We start from the raw sequence: 24,569 nt of genomic DNA, 5'->3' as shown, positions 1-24,569 counted from the left end.
ATTGGGTTCAGGTCCGGTGACTGTGGAGGCCAGGTCATCTGGCGCAGCACGCCATCACTCTCCTTCATGGACAAATAGCCCTTACACAGCCTGGAGGTGTGTTTGGGGTCATTGTCCTGTTGAAAAATAAATTATGGTCCAACTAAACGCAAACCAGTTGGAATAGCATGCCACTGCAAGATGCTGTGGTAGCCATTCTGGTTAAGTATGCCTTCAATTTTGAATAAATCCCCAACAGCGTCACCAGCAAAGCACCCCCACACCATCACACCTCCTCCTCTATGCTTCACGGTGGGAACCAAGCATGTAGAGTCCATCCGTTCACCTTTTCTGCGTCGCACAAAGACACGGTGGTTGGAACCAAAGATCTCAAATTTGGACTCATCAGACCAAAGCACAGCTTTCCACTGGTCTAATGTCCATTCCTTGTGTTCTTTAGCCCAAACAAGTCTCTTCTGCTTGTTGCCTGTCCTTAGCAGTGGTTTCCTAGCAGATATTCTACAATGAAGACCTGATTCACACAGTCTCCTCTTAACAGTTGTTCTAGAGATGTATCTGCTGCTAGAACTCTGTGTGGCATTGACCTGGTCTCTAATCTGAGCTGCTGTTAACCTGAGATGTCTGAGGCTGGTGACTCGGATGAACTTATCCTCCACAGCAGAGGTGACTGTTGGTCTTCCTTTCCTGGGGTGGTCTGCATGTGAGGCAGTTTCTTTGTAGCGCTTGATGGTTTTTGTGACTGCACTTCAGAATCAGAATTAGCTTTATTGGGAACACTTTCAAAGTTTTCCCAATTTTTCAGACTGACTGACCTTTATTTCTTAAAGTAATGATGGCCACTCATTTGTCTTTACTTTGCTGCTATTTTCTTGTCATAATACAAATTCTAACAGTCTATTCAGTAGGACTATCAGCTGTTTATCCACCTGACTTCTCCACAATGCAACTGATGGTCCCAACCCCCATTTATAAGGCAAGAAATCCCACTTATTAAACCTGACAGGGCACACCTGTGAATTGAAAACCATTTCAGGTGACTACCTCTTAAAGCTCATCAAGAGAATGCCAAGAGTGTGCAAAGCAGTAATCAAAGCAAAAGGTGGCTACTTTGAAGAACCTAGAATATGACATATTTTCAGTTGTTTCACGCTTTTTTGTTATGTATATAATTCTACATGTGTTAATTCATAGTTTTGATGCCTTCAGTGTGAATCTACAATTTTCATAGTCATGAAAATAAAGAAAACTCTTTGAATGAGAAGGTGTGTCCAAACTTTTGGTCTGTACTGTATATCATGCAAAAAATAAAAAATCCTGCATGGTATTACAAATAAACAGATACACATACTCATAGTTAAAGGGAAATTCAATCAGGCATAGCAGCATTATCTAAGGTAACTTTGCATGATCTATATATAAACTAATACCTTATCTAATATACAATCATAGGTTTTCAGGCAGAGAGTGAAGCTACAGGTCATTGCCTGCTCACCTTTACAGATAACAATGGTAACAGTATTTTTGAAAGTAGATATCCACAAATGCAATAGAAATAGGTTTAGAGTTAGGTTCACATCTGTATTCAGGTCATTTTGCATTTATGGATGGGCCCAGATACTTTGTAATAAAAAATATATCTGCTAAGAAGCTCTCATTGTATATTAGATGAAGACTGTCTTCAGTGATTGACAATCTTCCTTGTATGACTGTATACAGAGATAATTGTCAAACAATGACAGGACTACCCCCATACTGAGTTCAGAAACAACAGAGATTTTAATCCTTTTTTTTCCAACAGTAGACTCATATTAAACTAATCAACACTGCACTGTTTAGCCAGTCTGCACTGTTAACACCCATGTGATATTGAAAGTTGTACCCGCGACATAACCACTCCATGTGGTCATACCCTAAACACCTAGACAATTGCCAGAAATTATAAATGTTTTACTTTCTAGAAATAAATCAATACATTTATTTTTTTGTTTTGTATGTCACAGTGGTAACTAATAATACGAATTACACTTACTGCGGAGCAAATAACTGTCCCACATCTACAGAAGAACTTAGCAACACTACGACACCAGCTTCTGGTGTATCAGAAACCGTGCGTTATACTCTGATGGGCATTTATACAGGTAAGTGACAACAAAACAAGCATTATTGTAATAATATTATTAGGAAGTCATATTTTGAAATTTCAATTAATACAAACATGTTACTTAACAAGGACCACAAATAGAAAAGAGATTTCTGAATATTAATAAATAATATAGTGGTATTTTTTGTAGATACAAATGTTCACTAATATGAGTTAAACTGTTAAAGCTTTTAATGGGATCTCCAGGAATAAAGACTCTTTCTATAGTGTCCGCAGCCTGCCTCCGTAAATAAGTTTATACTGACCTGCTTCTCACCATTGTGTTGCTCCATGCTGGCTCCCACATTCCCTTGTTCTGGTCCTGGGACTGTTTAGTACGGCCCATTTATATTCATTTTAATCATTCCTTATAACTAAGACCCCCCATGACCCTTATCAGTTTAGTCACTCTTCTTTGTGCTCTCCAGGTCCAGGGCATCCTTTCTATAGACTGGTACCCAGAACTTAACTGCATATTCCAGATGAGGCAGCACCAAAGCTTTGTAAAGTGGTAATATAATATCCCTGCCCCGTGAGTCCATGCCTCGGTTAATGCATGACAATATCCTGCTAGCCTTGGAAGCAGCTGATTGACATTGAATGCTGTTATTTAAAGGGGTTGGTCTTGTTCATAAAATGGCTACTGATGGAGGGTCAGGGGACCAAGCAAGTCACCTCCATGTGATTAGGGCCGGTGCAAGGATTTTTGGCAACACAAGCAAAGCTACATTTTGGCACCCCCACCTCACAGCTCACCTGGTCCTGGTCCCGTCTGCAGCAGCTGGCTTCTCCTCTGTGTGGTCCTGGTATCTTCTCTCTGCTTCAGACAATCGCTAGTGCAGCCAGCCAGTCGCAGGGGCAACACGTGAGGTGCATGGTGGACCAATGAGGGGCCAAATAATAACACACAGTTCATCAGTTTACTCACGGTTAGCAGAAAGCCTCCCAGGGCTGGCAGCACAGTGTTGAGGTGGACAGCACAAAATCCTCCGGGGCACTCTCTATGGTTGGGAAGCATCAGCCAAGATGTTGGTTGAGGTGCCCTTGATGTTAGGGGTGCTTTAGGGTGCTTGTTGCGGCTGAGTCCCTTGATGGTTTTTGTCGTGACGCCAATACCGTTAATGGTGGTACTACCAATAATGGTAATAAGGAGGTAGACAGTGGTAAGATGCAACTTTTACTTTTGATATCTTTGGTTGCAGCAGTACAAAAATGCAGTCTCTTGATGGTACAGAGTTGATTCTGCAAATCCACTGTATCTAGGCTTTTCAGGTTTTTTGTTTGGAGCAGTGGGTTAGGTGTACCTGATTCCTTTTGATGTGTGGTATCCTATTCTTTGTCCTTTCCCTACAAGCTGAATATTTAGACAGGAAAACTCAACTGTCTCTCAGAAGTTTGGTGTGGCTGCCAGAAGCTATCAATCCTCCACCATGCAAAGGTGTCTGTGGCCCTCAATATTGGCTCTTATCACCAATGAAAAGAAAGCTTGTTTCTTTTCCAGGGAGGCAAACTCTTCTCCTACTGGTCAGGGATGCAAGTCTATAATCCGGCCACAGAAGGAAAACACTCTTCTGCACCTCACATCTAAGTATCACCTCCTAGCGAAGTTGGCTCCACTCACTAATCTGTGTCATGGAGTCTTCACTCTACATTTCCTCCCACTAATCTGATCTGACTCCCTCAGATCTGCTCTCTTCTGAACTACATGTTCTTATCTGACTAATCTCAACTCTCTCCTGGTCTCAAATGACTAACTAGGCCTGACCTAGGCATATATATAAGACCTGAACTTTATCCTGATCTAGTGGCGGGATGTATAAATTACATCTAATCTGCCTGTTAACAGGGATTTTTCAGATACATAAATACCAAATCATAATACTGTAGACAGGATCAAAAGTGCTTTTTAAGCAGTGCTCACAGACACTTAGTGGGACACAGCACTAGTTTAAGGGACTGTATTTGTCGCCCTCTAAGACGCACCTAAGTTTTAGAGGAGGATAATAATAAAAAAATATTTTCCATTACACCTCAGGTCAGACCAGCAATCAAACCCCCAATGTTAATCAGACCTCAGATAAGACCCCCATTGTCTCAGATCAGACCCCCATGTCAGATATCAGCCCCTATCCATCAGCTCCTCATGTCAGCCATTATGCCCCCCATGTCACATTTCTCCCCCTCCATGTCAAATGACCCCATTACGTCACATCAGCCTTCCATGTCACATTTCTCGTCCCATGTCAGATTTCACCCAGTCAATGTAACATTTCTGCCCCTCAAGGCCTCAATGTCAATTTTTTTTCTTCCTCCATGTCAAATCACCTAAGTCACATCAGCCCTCCATGTCACTTTTCTCCCCCTCCAAACCATGTCACATCACCCCCTTTGTGTCACATCATGATCACATCATTACCCACTATTGTGTCACATTTCAGTCCCCCCCCAAAAGGCACATCATATTCCCCCCCGCCAGGCTGGCCCTAGCCCAGTCCCCATGTCACAGACTACAGACATTGTCCCCCCATCATGTCACGGTCATCATCGCCAGTCACACCCCACTGGCCTGACCCCGTGACCGTGTTGCCGTTCCCGTGCCGCTCTGTGAGTAAGGGCCGGGGCCGCACGCTGGGCCGGGCGGTGCTGCGGTGCAACTCACAAGTAAGTGATTTAAAAAAATAAAAAAGAAGAAAAGAAGAAGGTTAATATTTTTTCGCCCGGCCCTGCATATGATGTCTCCTCTATTCAAATACACTTTATCTGCCATCTGACCTTGCACAGTTGGGAGTTTAGTGCAGACAAAGTGTGTTTGAACAGAGGAAAAATGGTGATAAGAATAAAAAAAAATCATTCTTACCTCTTGCTTTAAGATCCCGCTTGAAATCTAATTTACGGTGCCATATGACGTCATCACGCACTGCACAAGATTTTGCTCTTGATGCTCAAGCAAAATAACCATGGCAGCCTCTTCACGATCAAATGTATGAGGTAAGTACAATATTTTTTTTATTTTATTAAAATCCACTAAAATGCTTAATTATGCATCTGAGGGGTTCAATCACCGTTCCCTGCATCTAATATTTATAAAGAAATGCGCTTCATGACTAAGTAATTCCTCACAAAGCAAATCTTTTCGTAAAATTCGGCAAAGCAGCCAAATCTAATGTTAGAGAACTTCACTGATCTCTAATGGACATCACATTTTCCTTGCACCAGTCACTTGGCACTGTAACCATTTCCTACAGAATTTCTAAAAATTATAAACGTGGCACTGAAATAACTGAACAGGTTTCTTTGGTGTAATCCATTTGAACCTGAGGCCTTGTTCACATTTACCTTATTTCACTTAGATTGTACCATAGCTACAGTTCGCCAACTGAGTATATTACTGGATGTACTAACAGCCTGGCCCTACCAATATCAACTCCTTTCTCTTCTATTGCATATACAGAACAAAAAAAAAAATATATATAATAATAATACTCCCCTGAAATATGTAACAAACCCGGTTTGCTACAAATCATTTAGCTATCCTTACTCTATACCATAAGGTTTGTGTATTAATTGTATTTTATAAATATGCTTAAATAGTAATTCTATGATCTGAATTACTAGTCATTTTACTGCTTCTTTATCAGAAACATAATAAGATTATAGAACAAGTAATACTATCAGCGTCATCATATGGGGTAAAGCCTGCATGGACAAATTGTGACACCCAGAACATTAAGCATATTCCTGATTTTTCCTATCAAATTCAACTGAAAATTAACATCATGGTCCATCTTATGTAATATGATTTATCCTAGACCTTGTCATAAATGCACCAAAATATGGCATAGTTAGGCACAATACTTTGGTGCAATTTGATGTATTCAGTTATAGATGAGCGAACCACTCGCAAATCAGTTCGGATCAGGTTCGCCAAATTTTTAACAAAGTTCGGTTCGGCCTTGAATACATTTGAAACAAACCAAAGTGGCTCCAATTGTCCTGAAAATTGGTATATAACACCCTCTAATCTCCTACGACACATAATTTTTCGGAAAACTTGTGAAATCTCTTTTCATTTATTTTTTATGATTTTTTCTCCCCCCCCCCCCTCCCCTCCCCAAGCTCTAGAGCACAATAACAGCAATAGTAAATTAAATATGAGTGACACCCATAGTTATATATATATATATATATATATATATATATATATATTAGTAAGTGCATGTTTGACAGCCTTAACATGCAGCATGTTTAAAAATGCACCACACCAGTACATGTGTTATCCTTTTTCATATTACAAAGCTTCCAAAAATTGTCCCTTATTGGGGAAAGATGATATTTAACCCCTTCTACCCCAGGCCAGTTTTTGCCCTCCTGCCCAGGCCAGTTTTTGCAAATTTGACATGTGTCACTTTATGTGGTAATAACTTTGGAACACTTTTACTTATCCAAGCCATTCAACAATTGTTTTCTCGTGACACATTGTACTTCATGACAGTCATAAGTTTGAGTCAATATATTTCACCTTTATTTTGAAAAAATCCTAAATTTACCAAAAATTTGAAATTCTGAAAATTGCTATTTTTTTTAATTTCTAGGCTTTTAACCTTTTCAGGACACATGATGTACCGATACGGCATGTTGCCCCGGTACTTAACTCCTTAAAGTATAACTGTCATGTATATATTTTTGGGAGTATTGGATTGTGGTGATTAATATCACCTTGGTGGCCCTATTTCAACTTTTCACTGTGTATTCAATTACCCCTTAATTCCAAATTTATGTTCCCTGTACTGCCCACTTTTGCCTCTGCTTAAAATAGGGTTGCTAGGCATGGTCCATCTATCTGTTGAAGTACGGAGGATGCAGAAGCACGCAGCGTGCAAGGTCAGATTACTGACAGCCAGGGACTGTAAGTAAATGATTAAAGCCAGGTCCTCCCCAGCAGCTGATAACAGTGCCTGGGCTGTGTGCACTTCTCCCTGTCCCTGTGCTTGGCAGACGCTCCCTCACTCAGCAGACTTGGAGAATGCAGAGTTGGTGCAGCGCACAACAGGGAAGGGAGATCTGCCGTCTGCTCAGTGTATAAATGAAAGCAACATGTGGTAAGAGGACCCCTTTGTGCTGCAGGAGATTAACCCTTTAGGGGGGAGGGCTCTGGTTACTGACACTTTTGGGGAGCTATTGTTACTGGCTAGTGAGGGCAGGCGGGATTAGCCTCAGGGTGAGGGCAGTGGAGGCCATCTTAACTGAATAGTGAAATTGCAGTTTTATGCAGACTGGTTGCTAAGTACTGAATCTTATTAAATATGGGGTAAGTCAGTCTAATAGTAACTGATTCTGGAATATCATGCTATTAATAACTACATATATGAAAATTGAAATTAGGGTCTAAATGTGACAGTTATCCTTTAAGGACTCAGCCCTATTTCACCTGACCCTCAAGCGCATCATCAGAATGGCTGGCAGAATCACTGGTACTCAGTTACCATCACTGGATGACATCTTCACTGCTCGCTGCAGCAACAGGGCAAAAATTATCTGCGGGGATCCAACTCACCCTTGCCACAGCCTTTTCATTCCCCTACCCTCTGGTAGGCGTCTTTGAGCCCTACATGCCCGCACCACTAGGCTGACGAACAGCTTTTACCCCAAAACAATCAGTCTCCTAAATGCTCGGAGATTATTGCCCCTTCCTAGGATAGAAGCTACCACAGACTGAATGTGTCTGCTGCATTCATGAACCCATGATGATCTCTTGTCTGCAGTGGTGTCTGAATCAGTATGTATATTTGCTCATAAGTAGAGTTGAGCGAACACCTGGATGTTCGGGTTCGAGAAGTTCGGCCGAACATCCCGGAAATGTTCGGGTTCGGGATCCGAACCCGATCCGAACTTCGTCCCGAACCCGAACCCCATTGAAGTCAATGGGGACCCGAACTTTTCGGCACTAAAAAGGCTGTAAAACAGCCCAGGAAAGAGCTAGAGGGCTGCAAAAGGCAGCAACATGTAGGTAAATCCCCTGCAAACAAATGTGGATAGGGAAATGAATTAAAATAAAAATTAAATAAATAAAAATTAACCAAAATCAATTGGAGAGAGGTTCCATAGCAGAGAATCTGGCTTCCCGTCACCCACCACTGGAACAGTCCATTCTCAGATATTTAGGCCCCGGCACCCAGGCAGAGGAGAGAGGTCCCGTAACAGAGAATCTGTCTTCATGTCAGCAGAGAATTAGTCTGCATGTCATAGCAGAGAATGAGGCTTCACGTCAGCCACCACTGCAACAGTCTATTGGCATATATTTAGGCCCAGCACCCAGGCAGAGGAGGGAGGTCCCGTAACAGAGAATCTGTCTTCATGTCAGCAGAGAATTAGTCTGCATGTCATAGCAGAGAATGAGGCTTCACGTCAGCCACCACTGCAACAGTCCATTGGCATATATTTAGGCCCAGCACACACACAGGCAGAGGAGAGAGGTCCCGTAACAGAGAATCTGGCTTCATGTCAGCAGAGAATCAGTCTGCATGTCATAGCAGAGAATGAGGCTTCACGTCAGCCACCACTGCAACAGTCCATTGGCATATATTTAGGCCCAGCACACACACAGGCAGAGGAGAGAGGTCCCGTAACAGAGAATCTGGCTTCATGTCAGCAGAGAATCAGTCTGCATGTCATAGCAGAGAATGAGGCTTCACGTCAGCCACCACTGCAACAGTCCATTGGCATATATTTAGGCCCAGCACACACACAGGCAGAGGAGAGAGGTCCCGTAACAGAGAATCTGTCTTCATGTCAGCAGAGAATTAGTCTGCATGTCATAGCAGAGAATGAGGCTTCACGTCAGCCACCACTGCAACAGTCCATTGGCATATATTTAGGCCCAGCACACACACAGGCAGAGGAGAGAGGTCCCGTAACAGAGAATCTGGCTTCATGTCAGCAGAGAATCAGTCTGCATGTCATAGCAGAGAATGAGGCTTCACGTCAGCCACCACTGCAACAGTCCATTGGCATATATTTAGGCCCAGCACACACACAGGCAGAGGAGAGAGGTCCCGTAACAGAGAATCTGGCTTCATGTCAGCAGAGAATCAGTCTGCATGTCATAGCAGAGAATGAGGCTTCACGTCAGCCACCACTGCAACAGTCCATTGGCATATATTTAGGCCCAGCACACACACAGGCAGAGGAGAGAGGTCCCGTAACAGAGAATCTGTCTTCATGTCAGCAGAGAATCAGTCTGCATGTCATAGCAGAGAATGAGGCTTCACGTCAGCCACCACTGCAACAGTCCATTGGCATATATTTAGGCCCAGCACCCAGGCAGAGGAGGGAGGTCCCGTAACAGAGAATCTGTCTTCATGTCAGCAGAGAATTAGTCTGCATGTCATAGCAGAGAATGAGGCTTCACGTCAGCCACCACTGCAACAGTCCATTGGCATATATTTAGGCCCAGCACCCAGGCAGAGGAGGGAGGTCCCGTAACAGAGAATCTGTCTTCATGTCAGCAGAGAATTAGTCTGCATGTCATAGCAGAGAATGAGGCTTCACGTCAGCCACCACTGCAACAGTCCATTGGCATATATTTAGGCCCAGCACACACACAGGCAGAGGAGAGAGGTCCCGTAACAGAGAATCTGGCTTCATGTCAGCAGAGAATCAGTCTGCATGTCATAGCAGAGAATGAGGCTTCACGTCAGCCACCACTGCAACAGTCCATTGGCATATATTTAGGCCCAGCACACACACAGGCAGAGGAGAGAGGTCCCGTAACAGAGGATCTGGCTTCATGTCAGCAGAGAATCAGTCTGCATGTCATAGCAGAGAATCAGGCTTCACGTCAGCCACCACTGCAACAGTCCATTGTCATAAATTTAGGCCCAGCACCCAGGCAGAGGAGAGAGGTCCCGTAACAGACAATCTGGCTTCATGTCAGCAGAGAATTAGTCTGCATGTCATAGCAGAGAATGAGGCTTCACGTCAGCCACCACTGCAACAGTCCATTGGCATATATTTAGGCCTAGCACACAGGCAGAGGAGAGAGGTCCCGTAACAGACAATCTGGCTTCATGTCAGCAGAGAATCAGTCTGCATGTCATAGCAGAGAATGAGGCTTCACGTCACCCACCACTGCAACAGTCCATTGGCATATATTTAGGCCTAGCACACAGGCAGAGCAGAGAGGTCCCGTAACAGACAATCTGGCTTCATGACAGCAGAGAATCAGTCTGCATGTCATAGCAGAGAATGAGGCTTCACGTCACCCACCACTGCAACAGTCCATTGGCATATATTTAGGCCTAGCACACAGGCAGAGCAGAGAGGTCCCGTAACAGACAATCTGGCTTCATGTCAGCAGAGAATCAGTCTGCATGTCATAGCAGAGAATCAGGCTTCACGTCAGCCACCACTGCAACAGTCCATTGTCATAAATTTAGGCCCAGCACCCAGGCAGAGGAGAGAGGTCCCGTAACAGACAATCTGGCTTCATGTCAGCAGAGAATTAGTCTGCATGTCATAGCAGAGAATCAGGCTTCATGTCAGCCACCACTGCAACAGTCCATTGGCATATATTTAGGCCTAGCACACAGGCAGAGGAGAGGTTCATTCAACTTTGGGTAGCCTCGCAATATAATGGTAAAATGAAAATAAAAATAGGATTGAATGAGGAAGTGCCCTGGAGTCCAATAATATATGGTTATGGGGAGGTAGTTAATGTCTAATCTGGACAAGGGACGGACAGGTCCTGTGGGATCCATGCCTGGTTCATTTTTATGAACGTCAGCTTGTCCACATTGGCTGTAGACAGGCGGCTGCGTTTGTCTGTAATGACGCCCCCTGCCGTGCTGAATACACGTTCAGACAAAACGCTGGCTGCCGGGCAGGCCAGCACCTCCAAGGCATAAAAGGCTAGCTCTGGCCACGTGGACAATTTAGAGACCCAGAAGTTGAATGGGGCCGAACCATCAGTCAGTACGTGGATTGGTGTGCACACGTACTGTTCCACCATGTTAGTGAAATGTTGCCTCCTGCTAACACGTTGCGTATCAGGTGGTGGTGCAGTTAGCTGTGGCGTGTTGACAAAAGTTTTCTACATCTCTGCCATGCTAACCCTGCCCTCAGAGGAGCTGGCCGTGACACAGCTGCCTTGGCGACCTCTTGCTCCTCCTCTGCCTTGGCCTTGGGCTTCCACTTGTTCCCCTGTGACATTTGGGAATGCTCTCAGTAGCGCGTCTACCAACGTGCGCTTGTACTCGCGCATCTTCCTATCACGCTCCAGTGCAGGAAGTAAGGTGGGCACATTGTCTTTGTAGCGTGGATCCAGCAGGGTGGCAACCCAGTAGTCCGCACAGGTTAAAATGTGGGCAACTCTGCTGTCGTTGCGCAGGCACTGCAGCATGTAGTCGCTCATGTGTGCCAGGCTGCCCAGGGGTAAGGACAAGCTGTCCTCTGTGGGAGGCGTATCGTCATCGTCCTGCCTTTCCCCCCAGCCACGCACCAGTGATGGACCCGAGCTGCGTTGGGTGCCACCCCGCTGTGACCATGCTTCATCCTCATCCTCCTCCACCTCCTCCTCATCCTCGTCCTCCTCGTCCTCCAGTAGTGGGCCCTGGCTGGCCACATTTGTACCTGGCCTCTGCTGTTGCCAAAAACCTCCCTCTGAGTCACTTCGAAGAGACTGGCCTGAAAGTGCTAAAAATGACCCCTCTTCCTCCTCCTCCTCCTCCTCCTCCTGGGCCACCTCCTCTTCCATCATCGCCCTAAGTGTTTTCTCAAGGAGACATAGAAGTGGTATTGTAACGCTGATAACGGTGTCATCGCCACTGGCCATGTTGGTGGAGTACTCGAAACAGCGCAACAGGGCACACAGGTCTCGCATGGAGGCCCAGTCATTGGTGGTGAAGTGGTGCTGTTCTGTAGTGCGACTGACCCGTGCGTGCTGCAGCTGAAACTCCACTATGGCCTGCTGCTGCTCGCACAGTCTGTCCAGCATGTGCAAGGTGGAGTTCCACCTGGTGGGCAGGTCGCATATGAGGCGGTGAGCGGGAAGGCCGAAGTTACGCTGTAGCGCAGACAGGCGAGCAGCAGCAGGATGTGAACGCCGGAAGCGCGAACAGACGGCCCGCACTTTATGCAGCAGCTCTGACATGTCGGGGTAGTTGTGAATGAACTTCTGCACCACCAAATTCAGCACATGCGCCAAGCAAGGGATGTGCGTCAAATTGGCTAGTCCCAGAGCTGCAACGAGATTTCGCCCATTATCACACACCACCAGGCCGGGCTTGAGGCTCACCGGCAGCAACCACTCGTCGGTCTGTTGTTCAATACCCCGCCACAACTCCTGTGCGGTGTGGGGCCTGTCCCCCAAACATATGAGTTTCAGAATGGCCTGCTGACGTTTACCCCGGGCTGTGCTGAAGTTGGTGGTGAAGGTGTGTGGCTGACTGGATGAGCAGGTGGAAGAAGAGGAGGAGGAAGCCGAGAAGGAGGAGGTGGCAACAGGAGGCAAAGAATGTTGCCCTGCGATCCTTGGCGGCGGAAGGACGTGCGCCAAACAGCTCTCCGCCTGGGGCCCAGCTGCCACTACATTTACCCAGTGTGCAGTTAGGGAGATATAGCGTCCCTGGCCGTGCTTACTGGTCCACGTATCTGTGGTTAGGTGGACCTTGCTACAGATGGCGTTGCGCAGTGCACACTTGATTTTATCGGATACTTGGTTGTGCAGGGAAGGCACGGCTCTCTTGGAGAAGTAGTGCCGGCTGGGAACAACATACTGTGGGACAGCAAGCGACATGAGCTGTTTGAAGCTGTCTGTGTCCACCAGCCTAAATGACAGCATTTCATAGGCCAGTAGTTTAGAAATGCTGGCATTCAGGGCCAGGGATCGAGGGTGGCTAGGTGGGAATTTACGCTTTCTATCAAATGTTTGTGAGATGGAGAGCTGAACGCTGGCGTGTGACATGGTTGAGACGCTTGGTGACGGAGGTGGTGGTGGTGGTGTTGGTGGTACATCCCCTGTTTGCTGGGCGGCAGGTGCCAACGTTCCTCCAGAGGCGGAGGAAGAGGCCGAGGCGGCAGCAGCAGAATAGGCCGAGGCGGCAGCAGCAGAAGAGGTAGCAGGGGGAGCCTGAGTGACTTCCTTGGTTTTAAGGTGTTTACTCCACTGCAGTTCATGCTTTGCATGCAGGTGCCTGGTCATGCAGGTTGTGCTCAGGTTCAGAACGTTAATGCCTCGCTTCAGGCTCTGATGGCACAGCGTGCAAACCACTCGGGTCTTGTCGTCAGCACATTGTTTGAAGAAGTGCCATGCCAGGGAACTCCTTGAAGCTGCCTTTGGGGTGCTCGGTCCCAGATGGCGGCGGTCAGTAGCAGGCGGAGTCTCTTGGCGGCGGGTGTTCTGCTTTTGCCCACTGCTCCCTCTTTTGCTACGCTGTTGGCTCGGTCTCACCACTGCCTCTTCCTCCGAACTGTGAAAGTCAGTGGCACGACCTTCATTCCATGTGGGGTCTAGGACCTCATCGTCCCCTGCATCGTCTTCCACCCAGTCTTGATCCCTGACCTCCTGTTCAGTCTGCACACTGCAGAAAGACGCAGCAGTTGGCACCTGTGTTTCGTCATCATCAGAGACATGCTGAGGTGGTATTTCCATGTCCTCATCATCAGGAAACATAAGTGGTTGTGCGTCAGTGCATTCTATGTCTTTCACCGCTGGGGAAGGGCTAGGTGGATGCCCTTGGGAAACCCTGCCAGCGGAGTCTTCAAACAGCATAAGAGACTGCTGCATAACTTGAGGCTGAGACAGTTTCCCTGGTATGCATGGGGGTGATGTGACAGACTGATGGGGTTGGTTTTCAGGCGCCATCTGTGCGCTTTCTGCAGAAGACTGGGTGGGAGATAATGTGAACGTGCTGGATCCACTGTCGGCCACCCAATTGACTAATGCCTGTACCTGCTCAGGCCTTACCATCCTTAGAACGGCATTGGGCCCCACCATATATCGCTGTAAATTCTGGCGGCTACTGGGACCTGAGGTAGTTGGTACACTAGGACGTGTGGATGTGGCAGAACGGCCACGTCCTCTCCCAGCACCAGAGGGTCCACTAACACCACCACGACCATGTCCACGTCCGCGTCCCTTACTAGATGTTTTTCTCATTGTTATGGTTCACCACAACAACAAATATATTATTTGGCCCAATGTATTGTATTCAAATTCAGCGGGATATAAATTTGAGGCCTAGTATTTAGGCGCTGGGTGACCGGTATGGATTTAGTGACAGAATTAGACTTGGAAATGCACAGAAGCGTGTGTGTGTGAAGTTATTCTGAATGACCCAATGTGCACCTTGAATATTATATACCCTTTTAGGGATAGATTTCAAATAGCTCTGATATAGCAGAAACCACTAAATTATGAAATTGCTAAATTGGGAATTGTATTTCAACCCAGAACAAAAAATGTGCTTTGACGGACACTAAATAACTTTCCCAGCCACAACAGGACAGCGTTAACGAGAGATTTAGCAGGATATAAATTTGAGGCCTAGTATTTAGGCGCTGGGTGACCGGTATGGATTTAGTGACAGAATTAGACTTGGAAATGCACAGAAGCGTGTGTGTGTGAAGTTATTCTGAATGACCCAATGTGCACCTTGAATATTATATACCCTTTTAGGGATAGATTTCAAATAGCTCTGATATAGCAGAAACCACTAAATTATGAAATTGCTAAATTGGGAATTGTATTTCAACCCAGAACAAAAAATGTGCTTTGACGGACACTAAATAACTTTCCCAGCCACAACAGGACAGCGTTAACGAGAGATTTAGCAGGATATAAATTTGAGGCCTAGTATTTAGGCGCTGGGTGACCGGTATGGATTTAGTGACAGAATTAGACTTGGAAATGCACAGAAGCGTGTGTGTGTGAAGTTATTCTGAATGACCCAATGTGCACCTTGAATATTATATACCCTTTTAGGGATAGATTTCAAATAGCTCTGATATAGCAGAAACCACTAAATTATGAAATTGCTAAATTGGGAATTGTATTTCAACCCAGAACAAAAAATGTGCTTTGACGGACACTAAATAACTTTCCCAGCCACAACAGGACAGCGTTAACGAGAGATTTAGCAGGATATAAATTTGAGGCCTAGTATTTAGGCGCTGGGTGACAGGTATGGGTTTAGTGACAGAATTAGACTTAGAAATACACAGTAGCGGGTGTGTGTGAAGTTATTCTGAATGACCCAATGTGCACCTTGAATATTATATACCCTTTTAGGGATAGATTTCAAATAGCTCTGATATAGCAGAAACCACTAAATTATGAAATTGCTAAATTGGGAATTGTATTTCAACCCAGAACAAAAAATGTGCTTTGACGGACACTAAATAACTTTCCCAGCCACAACAGGACAGCGTTAACGAGAGATTTAGCAGGATATAAATTTGAGGCCTAGTATTTAGGCGCTGGGTGACAGGTATGGGTTTAGTGACAGAATTAGACTTAGAAATACACAGTAGCGGGTGTGTGTGAAGTTATTCTGAATGACCCAATGTGCACCTTGAATATTATATACCCTTTTAGGGATAGATTTCAAATAGCTCTGATATAGCAGAAACCACTAAATTATGAAATTGCTAAATTGGGAATTGTATTTCAACCCAGAACAAAAAATGTGCTTTGACGGACACTAAATAACTTTCCCAGCCACAACAGGACAGCGTTAACGAGAGATTTAGCAGGATATAAATTTGAGGCCTAGTATTTAGGCGCTGGGTGACAGGTATGGGTTTAGTGACAGAATTAGACTTGGAAATACACAGTAGCGGGTGTGTGTGAAGTTATTCTGAATGACCCAATGTGCACCTTGAATATTATATACCCTTTTAGGGATAGATATCAAATAGCTCTGATATAGCAGAAACCACTAAATTATGAAATTGCTAAATTGGGAATTGTATTTCAACCCAGAACAAGAAATGTGCTTGAACGGACACTAAATAACTCGCCCAGCTACAGCACTAAGGACAGATTTAGCTGGATATAAATTTGAGGCCTAGTATTTAGGCGCTGGGTGACAGGTATGGGTTTAGTGACAGAATTAGACTTGGAAATGCACAGTAGCGGGTGTGTGAAGTTATTCTGAATGTCCCTATGTGCACCTTCAATATGATCTACCCTTTTAGGGATAGATTTCAAATAGCTCTGATATAGCAGAAACCACTAAATTATGAAATTGCTAAATTGGGAATTGTATTTCAACCCAGAACAAGAAATGTGCTTGAACGGACACTAAATAACTCGCCCAGCTACAGCACTAACGACAGATTTAGCTGGATATGAATTTGAGGCCTAGTATTTAGGCGCTGGGTGACAGGTATGGGTTTAGTGACAGAATTAGACTTGGAAATGCACAGTAGCGGGTGTGTGAAGTTATTCTGAATGTCCCTATGTGCACCTTCAATATGATCTACCCTTTTAGGGATAGATTTCAAATAGCTCTGATATAGCAGAAACCACTAAATTATGAAATTGCTAAATTGGGAATTGTATTTCAACCCAGAACAAGAAATGTGCTTGAACGGACACTAAATAACTCGCCCAGCTACAGCACTAAGGACAGATTTAGCTGGATATAAATTTGAGGCCTAGTATTTAGGCGCTGGGTGACAGGTATGGGTTTAGTGACAGAATTAGACTTGGAAATGCACAGTAGCGGGTGTGTGAAGTTATTCTGAATGTCCCTATGTGCACCTTCAATATGATCTACCCTTTTAGGGATAGATTTCAAATAGCTCTGATATAGCAGAAACCACTAAATTATGAAATTGCTAAATTGGGAATTGTATTTCAACCCAGAACAAGAAATGTGCTTGAACGGACACTAAATAACTCGCCCAGCTACAGCACTAACGACAGATTTAGCTGGATATGAATTTGAGGCCTAGTATTTAGGCGCTGGGTGACAGGTATGGGTTTAGTGACAGAATTAGACTTGGAAATGCACAGTAGCGGGTGTGTGAAGTTATTCTGAATGACCCTATGTGCACCTTGAATATTATATACCCTTTTAGGGATAGATTTCAAATAGCTCTGATACAGCAGAAACCACTAAATTTTTAAATTGCTAAATTGGGAATTGTATTTCAACCCAGAACAAAAAATGTGCTTTGACGGACACTAAATAACTTTCCCAGCCACAACAGGACAGCGGTAACGAGAGATTTAGCGGGATATAAATTTGAGGCCTAGTATTTAGGCGCTGGGTGACCGGTATGGATTTAGTGACAGAATTAGACTGGGATATGGCCAAAAAATAACCACACTATTGCTGGTTAAATGCACTTGGTGATGGGCGCAGCTTGCCCCTGATGTAGTATATGGCCAAAAAATGAACAGACTATTGCTGGTTAAATGCACTTGGTGTCACAGCTTGACCAACCACACTACTGAGGGTTAAATGCACTTGGTGACGGGCGCAGCTTGCCCCTGATGTAGTATATGGCCAAAAAATGAACAGACTATTGCTGGTTAAATGCACTTGGTGACGGGCGCAGCTTGCCCCTGATTTAGTATATGGCCAAAAAATGAACAGACTATTGCTGGTTAAATGCACTTGGTGTGATAGCTTCACCCTGATGTAGGCTTTAGCCAAAAAACAACCACACCATTGAGGGTTAAATGCACTTGGTCGCAGCTTGTGCTGGCGCACCACAAGACACAAAATGGCCGCCGATCACCCCAGAAAAATGTGACTGACAAACGGTCTGGGCAGCCTAAAAACAGTGAGCAATTGAGGATCAGCAGCTCAATGATCCACAGCTGCAGATCGATCAGTTAATCAAGTCCTTTGGAGGAGTTAATCTGCCTAATCTCGCCCTACTGTCGCAGCCGCAACCTCTCCCTACGCTAATCAGAGCAGAGTGACGGGCGGCGCTATGTGACTCCAGCTTAAATAGAGGCTGGGTCACATGGTGCTCTGGCCAATCACAGCCATGCCAATAGTAGGCATGGCTGTGATGGCCTCTTGGGGCAAGTAGTATGACGCTTGTTGATTGGCTGCTTTGCAGCCTTTCAAAAAGCGCCAAGAAAGCGTCACAAAAGCGCGAAGAAAGCGACGAACACCGAACCCGAACCCGGACTTTTACGAAAATGTCCGGGTTCGGGTCCGTGTCACGGACACCCCAAAATTCGGTACGAACCCGAACTATACAGTTCGAGTTCGCTCATCCCTACTCATAAGTACTTCCTACTTTGCTCTTGCTATATATATATATATTTATATATGCTGTGAACTGTGAATAGTAATGCTTTCTAGTGCAATGTTGTTGTTTTTTTTCTAGTGTAATGCTTTAGTGTAAATGTCAGTTCTTGTTCCTCTGTCCATGGCATCTAGGATAGCTCTAAACAACATTTCATTGTATTGTGCATTGTATTACATTGTATTGTACAGTGACAATGAAGGCATCTTATCTTATCTTAACCCCTTAACCCCTTAAGGACTCAGTCCTATTTCACCTTAAGGACTTAAGGATGTTTTGCAAATCTGACCAGTGTCACTTTAAGTGCTCATAACTTTAAAACGCTTTGACTTACCCAGGCCGTTCTGAGATTGTTTTTTTTCGTCACATATTGGACTTGATGACACTGCTAAAATTGGGTCAAAAAAGTTAACTTTTTTAAATACAAAATACAATGTTTACCAAAATTTTAAAAAATTTGCAAATTTCAAAGTTTCAGTTTTGCTACTTCTGTAATACATAGTAATACCCCCAGAAATTGTGAGGACTTTACATTCCCCATATGTCTACTTCATGTTTGTAGTATTTTGGGAATGATATTTTATTTTTTGGGGATGTTACAAGGCTTAGAAGTTTAGAAGCAAATTTTGCAATTTTTCAGAAATCTTCAAAATCCCACTTTTTATGGACCAGTTCTGGTTTGAAGTCATATTGTGAGGCTTAGATGATATAAACCTTCTTTCAAACTTTATTAACTCTTTAGGTCTTCCACAAGAGTTAATGGCAGATTGAGAAACAATTTCGATTTTTGGGAAAATTTTCCAATATAATAAATTTTTTCCAGGAGTAAAACAAGGGTTAACTGCCAAACAAAACTCAAAATCGGTTGCCCTGATTCTGTAGTTTGCATAACAACACCCCATATGTGGTCGTAAACTACTGTTTTGCCGAACGGGAGCACATAGAAGGAGGGGAACACCATATGAGTTTTGGAAGACAGATTTTGCAGGACTGGTTTTGTTTATACCATGTTCCATTTGAAGCCCCCTGTTGCACCACTAAAATAGAAATTTCAAAAAAGTGACTCCATCTAAGAAAGTACACCCCTCAAGGTATTCAAAACTGGGTTTACAGACTTTGTTAACCCTTTAGGTGTTCCACAAGAGTTAATGGCAGATGGAGAAACAATTTAGAAATTTATATTTTTTGGAAAATTTTCAATATAAATCAATTTTTTCCAGGAGTAAAACAAGGGTTAACTGCCAAACAAAACTCAATATGGGTTGCCCTGATTCTGTAGTTTGCAAAAACACCCCTATATGTGGTCGTAAACTACTGTTTGGTGAAACGGGAGCACATAGAAGGAGGGGAACACCATATGGGTTTTGCAAGGCAGATTTTGCAGGACTGGTTTTGTTTATACCATGTCCCATTTGAAGCCCCCTGTTGCACCCCTAGAATAGAAATTTCAAAAAAATGACTCCATCTAAGAAAGTACACCCCTCAAGGTATTCAAAACTGGGTTTACAAACTTTGTTAACCCTTTAGGTGTTCCATAAGAGTTAATGGCAGATGGAGAAACAATTTAGAAATTTCTATTTTTTGGAAAATTTTCAATTTTAACCCTTACTTTATTACTGGAAAAAATGGGTTAACAGCCAAACAAAATGGGTTGCCCTGATTCTGTAGTTTGCAGCAACACCCCATATGTGGTCGTAAACTACTATTTGGCTAAACGGCAGGACATAGAAGAAGGGGAACGTCATATGGTTTTTGGAAGGCAGATTTTGCTGGTCTGGTTTATTTACACCATGTACCCTTTCAAGCCCCCTGATGCACCTCTAGAGTAGAAACTCCATAAAAGTGACCCCATCTAGGACACTAAGGGATAAGGTGGTTGTTGTTTTGGGGCTATTGTAGGGTTAAATATGATTTTTGGTTGCTCTATATTACTCTTTTTTGAGGCAATGTAACAAAAAAATTTAATTCTAAAATAGTTTCTACATTCGCTATTTAGTTTTGCGGAACACCTAAAGGGTTAACATAGTTTGTAAAGTAACTTTTGAATACCTTGAGGGGTGTAGTTTCTTAGATGGGGTCACTTTTTGGGAGTTTCTAGTCTAGGCTACATCAGGGGGGGCTTCTAATGGGACATGGTGTCCAAAAAAAAACTGTCCATCAAAATCTGCCTTCCAGAAACCATATGGAGTTCCCTTCGTTCTATGCCTTGCCGTGCGGCTATATAGCCATTTACGACCACATATGGGGTGTTTCTGCAAATTACAGAATCGGGGCAATAAATATTTAGTTTTGTTTGGCTGTTAACCCTTGCTTTATTACCAGCAGAAAGGATTCAAATTGAAATTTTGCCCAAAAATTGGTGTCTTGGCACCGTTTTTATTTTATATTTTTTAACACCATTCATCCGAGGCGTTTGGTCAAAGGTTATTTTTATAGCGACGACTTTTACGCACGCGACGATGCCCAATATGTATGGCTCTCAGACTTTGGAGACACTAAGCAGGCATCCTAAAAACTGCGGCCCTCCAGATGTTGTAAAACTACAATTCCCACCATGCCCTGCTGATGGCTGTAGGTTGTCTGTGCATGCTGGGAGCTATAGTTTTACAACATCTGGAGGGCCGCAGCTGAGGATGCCTGCTCTAAAACTAATATTTTTTTGGGGGGAAAAAAATTGTTTCCGTGTCTCCAAAGTCTGAGAGCCATAGTTTTTTATGTTCTCTAGTGGACTGTTGGGGATTATAAAAATTTAGCACTCCATGGAAGTGTGATACTCCCTGAAGCAATCGATAATGCAGAGGCCCGGATAATCGGGACACGTGTCACACTGAGTGGTGGTGTCCTTCCATATCCCCCTCTTGTGACACACTCTGCATCTTTTTTTTGGTTCGTCCCTTCTTTCCAGTATGGGGGACCACACCTGGAAAGTGTTGCCCAGGGACGATCCGAGCACCTCCAGTTCCCGAGGTACTCTGGCCTGCTCTTTCCCGGTCCGAAAAGATCAGGTCTTTGAGGACTGCCTCATAGAACTGGAGGAATGTCCCTGTGCTGCCAGCGCTTCGGGATAGTACAAAAGAGTTGTACATGGCAACCTGTACCAAGTAGACCGCAACTTTTTTGTACCATGCCCGGGTTTTGCGCATGGCATTATATGGCTTGAGGACTTGATCAGAGAGATCAACTCCTCGCATATACCGATTGCCACGGTACCTCGCACAGGGACAGGGGTGGTCCTGTTACCGTGGATTGTGGACAGCATAAGGACATCCCTCTTGTCCTTATACCTGACCAGCAACAGGTTTCCACTGGTAAGTGCATGGGTCTCACCCCTGGGGATAGGTACCTGGAGGGGGTGGGCAGGGAGGCCGCGTTGATATTTCCGCACGGTCCCACAAGCGAACGTGGATCTGGCGGCAAGGGACCTGAACAAGGGAATGCTGGTATAAAAGTTATCCACATACAAGTGGTAACCGTTATCCAGCAGTGGGTACATAAGGTCCCACATGAGTTTCCCGCTAACACCCAGAGTGGGGGGACATTCTGGGGGTTGAATACGGGAATCTCGCCCCTCGTACACAAAATTTGTAAGTGTACCCTGAGGCAGGGGGGGAGGGGTCTGGGGTCTGATAGATGGATCAAAGAAAGTTTTGAATAAAAGTGCATTTTTTTTTTTCCTAACTAACTTTTCCCTTCTTTCCCTTCCTAATGGTGCCTCTCCCTCACTGACCCTAATCTACCTGGGTGGTGATGGGTGCAGGAATTAAGGCCATGACGTACCGGTACGTCATGGGTCCTTAAGGATTCAGGATCCATGCCGTACCGGTACACTATGGGTCCCTAAGGGGGAAGGACTTGGACATTTTTTGCAAATCTGACCAGTGTCACTTTAAGTGCTAAAAACTTTAAAACGCTTTGACTTATCCAGGCCATTCTGAGCTAGTTTTTTTTCGTCACATATTTTACTTCATGACACTGGTAAAATTATGTTAAAAAAACAAACATTTTTATTTATAAAAAAATACCAAATTTACTATTTTTTTTTTTTTAAATAGCAAATTTCCAAGTTTCAATTTCTCTACTTCTATTATACATAGTAATACCTCCAAAAATAGTTATTACTTTACATTCCCCAAATGTGTACTTTATGTTTAGATCATTTTGGGAATGATATAAAATTTTTGGGGATGTTAAAAGGTTTAGAAGTTTAGAAGCAAATCTTGAAATTTTTCAGAAATTTTCAAAAACCCAATTATTAGGGTCTAAAGTCCAGGTCTGAAGTCACTTTGCGAGGCTTACATAAAGAAACCACCCAAAAATGACCTCATTCTATAAACTACACCCCTCAAGGTATTCAAAACTGATTTTACAAACTTTGTTAACCCTTTAGGTGTTCCACAAGAATTAATGGAAAACAATTTAAAATTCTCACTTTTTTTCCCAGTTACAAAGCAAGGGTTAACAGCCAAACCAAACTCAATATTTATGGCCCTGATTCTGTAGTTTACAGAAACACCCGATATGTGGTCGTAAACAGCTGTACGGGCACACGGCAGGGCGCAGAATGAAAGGAATGCCATACGGTTTTTGGAAGGCAGGTTTTGCTGGACTGTTTTTTTGACACCATGCCCCATTTGAAGCCCCCCTGATGTACCCCTAGAGTAGAAACTCCTCCCCAATTTTTTTTTTTTAGAAGCTACAGGATAGGGTGGCAGTATTGTTGGTACTAGTTTAGGGTACATATGGCACTGTTTTTATTTTTTGTTATTTACAACATTCATCTGACAAGTTAGATCAAGTGATATTTTTATAGAACCGGTCGATACGGACGCGGCAATACCTAATATGTATACTTTTCTTATTTATGTAAGTTTTACACAATGTTTTCATTTTTGAAGCAAAAAAATAAATCATGTTTTAGTGTTTCCATAGTCTGAGAGCTATTTTTTTTTTTTTTCAGTTTTTGGGCGATTACCTTGGGTAGGGTATGATTTTTGCAGGATGAGATGACGGTTTTATTGGCACTATTTTGGGGTGCGTGTGACTTTTTAGCACATTCATCTTAGGGGTTAGGTCATGTGATATTTTTATAGAGCCGGTCGATACGGATGCGGAGATACCTAATATGTATACTTTTTTTTTATTGATGTAAGTTTTACACAATAACAGCTTTTTTAAAACAAAAAACAATGATGTTTTAGTGTCTCCATATTCTGAGCCATAGTTTTATTATTTTTGGGGCGATTGTCTTAGGTAGGGGCTAATTAAAAAAAATAAAAACTGTGCTAAATAAACCTTTTTTTTTTCTCACCTTACATCACAAAAAGTACAACAACAAGCGATCAAAAAGGCATATGCCCACCAAAATAGTACTAATCTAACTGTCACCTCATCCCGCAAAAAAATAGCCCCTACCTGAGAAAATCGCCCAAAAAATAAAAATAACTATGGCTCAGAATATGGAGGCACTAAAACATAATTTCTTTTGTTTTAAAAAAGCTGTTATTGTGTAAAACTTACATAAATAAAGAAAAAGTATACATAATAGGTATCACCGCGTCCGTATGGACCGGCTCTATAAAAATCTCACATGACCTAACCCTCAGATGAAAACCGTAAAAAATTTAAAATTGTGCTAAATAAACAATTTTCTGTCACCTTACATCACAAAAAGTGTAATAGCAAGCAATCAAATAGTCACACACACCCCAAAATAGTGCCAATCAAACCGTCATCTCATCCCGCAAAAATCATACCTTACCCAAGATAAACGCCCAAAAACTGAAAAAACTATGGCTCTAAGACTATGAAAACACTAAAACATTATTTTTTTTGTTTCAAAAATGAAATCATTGTGTAAAACGTACATAAATAAAAAAAATATACATATTAGGTATCACCGCGTCCGTATCGACCGGCTTTATAAAAATATCACATGCTATAGAGATTCAAGAGGTGGCGGGCACTCGAATGGCTGGGTATATATACAATCAATTGCAAATGTGAATTTATAAAAGATTATTTATTATAATTTGCATATATAAAATGTATAAAATATATGACACCACTGCGTCTTGCAGTGTCAGCAATGTCTTGGTCACAGATACTCAGTTGGACTATATATATCCCTCAGGGTTATGGGTTACCTACTCATACAGGTGAT

General features: G+C 43.5%; 1 protein-coding gene across 1 annotated transcript in view; it reads left to right on the top strand.

Moving 5' to 3' along the window:
- The window catches only part of LOC122935109 (protein unc-93 homolog A-like), a 339,330-nt gene that overhangs the window by 80,607 nt on the left and 234,154 nt on the right, over positions 1 to 24,569 (top strand). The window contains exon 4 of the mRNA XM_044290869.1: positions 2,001 to 2,138. Coding sequence (XP_044146804.1) covers positions 2,001 to 2,138 — 138 coding nt within the window. The remainder of the gene's footprint in view (positions 1 to 2,000; positions 2,139 to 24,569) is intronic.

The sequence above is a fragment of the Bufo gargarizans genome, chromosome 4 (genome assembly GCF_014858855.1).
Source record: "Bufo gargarizans isolate SCDJY-AF-19 chromosome 4, ASM1485885v1, whole genome shotgun sequence".
NCBI lineage: Eukaryota > Metazoa > Chordata > Amphibia > Anura > Bufonidae > Bufo > Bufo gargarizans.
The sequence above is the reverse complement of the archived record's forward strand: the minus strand, read 5'-3'. Positions and strand labels throughout refer to the sequence as shown.